The sequence below is a fragment of the Myotis brandtii genome, unplaced genomic scaffold (assembly GCF_000412655.1).
Source record: "Myotis brandtii unplaced genomic scaffold, ASM41265v1 scaffold145, whole genome shotgun sequence".
NCBI lineage: Eukaryota > Metazoa > Chordata > Mammalia > Chiroptera > Vespertilionidae > Myotis > Myotis brandtii.
Genome location: NW_005355204.1, coordinates 1,118,116 through 1,120,183, shown reverse-complemented (window position 1 = coordinate 1,120,183; position 2,068 = coordinate 1,118,116). Strand labels below are relative to the sequence as shown.

Below are 2,068 nucleotides of genomic sequence, written 5' to 3'. Positions count from 1 at the left end.
CCAGAAGCGGACTCTGCTCAGGCAGCTGATCGCCTACTTGGCCATGATAGCCCCCTCGCCCACCCCGGCGGGCCCCCTCGCGCCTGATGACCTTCTGCGTGTGCCTTGGAGGAAACACGGGAAGCGGTTTTCGCCTTCAGAAGACCCCACCGAGCCCCTAGGCACCGGCGATGGTAAGTCAGCCCCACCCCCTCTGGGGTCGTTTGTTGTCAACTCCATCTTCCCAGCACCTGCTTCGCTGTGTGTGTGTGTGTGGGAGGGGGGCGGGGGGGGGGCGGACGCCAGGCACCTGTGAGGAGGGCGCCTTCGGGTGTGCTTCCCCATGTGGCTGGTGGAGGGAAGGTGGCCATGCCCATGCCGGATGGACCGGGTCGCGACACTGTCCCTGCTCACACCCCTCTCTGCGGTTTCATGGTTTCCTGACTTTACTGAAGAGGATGAGGTGGGCGGGGCCCTGGCCAGCCCCAGCCCCACGTGGTGTGGGCCACACAGGCTCTGGAAGGTGGGCTACGGATGCGTTCACTCCGTCACACGCCCCATCTCTGCTGTGGTCACACGCGCCCAGGTCACATGGTTAATGCGTATTTGTCCCCAAAGCCCCAGGTGAGACAGCGCCGCTCACAGCGCGATGCTGGCACTGCATGGCCTTTCCCGGGGCCAACACGCAGCGCTGGGCTCGCCGACATGTGAGTTATGCCCTGTGTGACCGCCTGAGGGAGAGGGGCCGTGCCTGCTCCTCCGTGAGACGCAGAAGGCTCTGAGCACATTTATCCGCACGGCCTTTCCCGAGGCCATCGCACTCAGCGAGATGCTGATAAAGCAGCCTTCTCCTCTGAAGATCCCACACCACAGACCCAGCAGGGGACGGTGGTGATGACACCTGCCCGAGGATCGCGGAGCGCCCTGCTTGTGTAGGTCTGCACTCGCCGCTGTTCAGGGAAGGCCCTCTCCCCCATGTAGCTGCTGTGGCACCTTTTAAATCAGGGGTGGGGAACCTTTTCCTGCCCAGACCTTTTGGACATTTATAACATCACTCGTGGGTCATACAACATTATCATCTTAACAATTAGCTGTTCTATTTGGTCAAACATTTAATTAACTCACCCCAGTGCTTGGCAGGGCCAGGCCCACTGATTTCTAGGCCAGATGCTCCCCACCCTGTTTACATGAAAGAGACGCCAGGCTGCGGTGAAGGGAGGGAGCGGAAGGTGTGCGCTGTGCACCTGGCTAAGCCATCGCACAGAAACACTCCCTCCGTGGGGTTGACATTTCCACGGGGCTGTGCCTGGGGGAGCCCATTCCCACCAGCTTTTTCCTTTGGGCCGGTGTTCTCTGCTGGCTGCTGCCTTCTCTGCCTGTTGCCCTTTCTTTCTTTCTTCTTTCTTTCTTTCTTTCTTTCTTTCTTTCTTTCTCTCTTTCTTTCTTTCTTTCTTTCTTTCTCTTTCTTTCCCCTTCCCTTCCCTTCCCTTCCCTTCCTTTCCTTTTTCTCTCCTCAGAGTATTTATTCACCTCCCGCTCAGCACCTGCCATGAATGCCTTGGGAAGGTCCCTCCCTGCCTGTTAGCCTCTGTCCGTGGTGCTGACCCTTCTCGCGTACCCTCAGCTTCTGTATGGCTTCTGTACATGCGATGACGCTGGGATGATGCTGGGCGCCCTGTCTTTAACGCCCTCCCCTCCTGTGCTATCTTCCACAACTTAAACATCTCCCAGTGGACGGCCTGGGTCCTCCCTGCTGGAAGAGGGAAATACTGCTGCCCGCCAACAGCACTCAATCCTCCGAGCGCCCCCTGGTGCCGGGCAGAGGTGACTGCTCCACGTGTCTGCTGGAGCTGCACCGCTCGGAACCCCTCCCCACGTGTCACCTCCCACCCTCTTCACTGTCCCCTGCCCCTCTGAACTGGTCTGCGTTGCAAAGTTGGTTATAGTTTTATAGGTAGCATCTTCCCAGCTGCCCGTGTGCTTAGAGGAGTCACGTAAATGTCCACCATGAAGCAGAGAGAGTGTGCGATGAGCCCGCACACCCAGCCCTGGCCCCTCCTGCTGCTTCCCCTCTCCCTCCCCCTCCCCC

At 59.1% G+C, this 2,068-nt stretch overlaps 1 protein-coding gene across 1 annotated transcript in view; it reads left to right on the top strand.

Annotated features, from left to right (window-relative positions):
• The window catches only part of PTPRN2 (protein tyrosine phosphatase, receptor type, N polypeptide 2), a 496,295-nt gene that overhangs the window by 185,736 nt on the left and 308,491 nt on the right, over positions 1-2,068 (top strand). Inside the window, exon 8 of the mRNA XM_005861191.2 lies at positions 5-173. Coding sequence (XP_005861253.1) covers positions 5-173 — 169 coding nt within the window. The remainder of the gene's footprint in view (positions 1-4; positions 174-2,068) is intronic.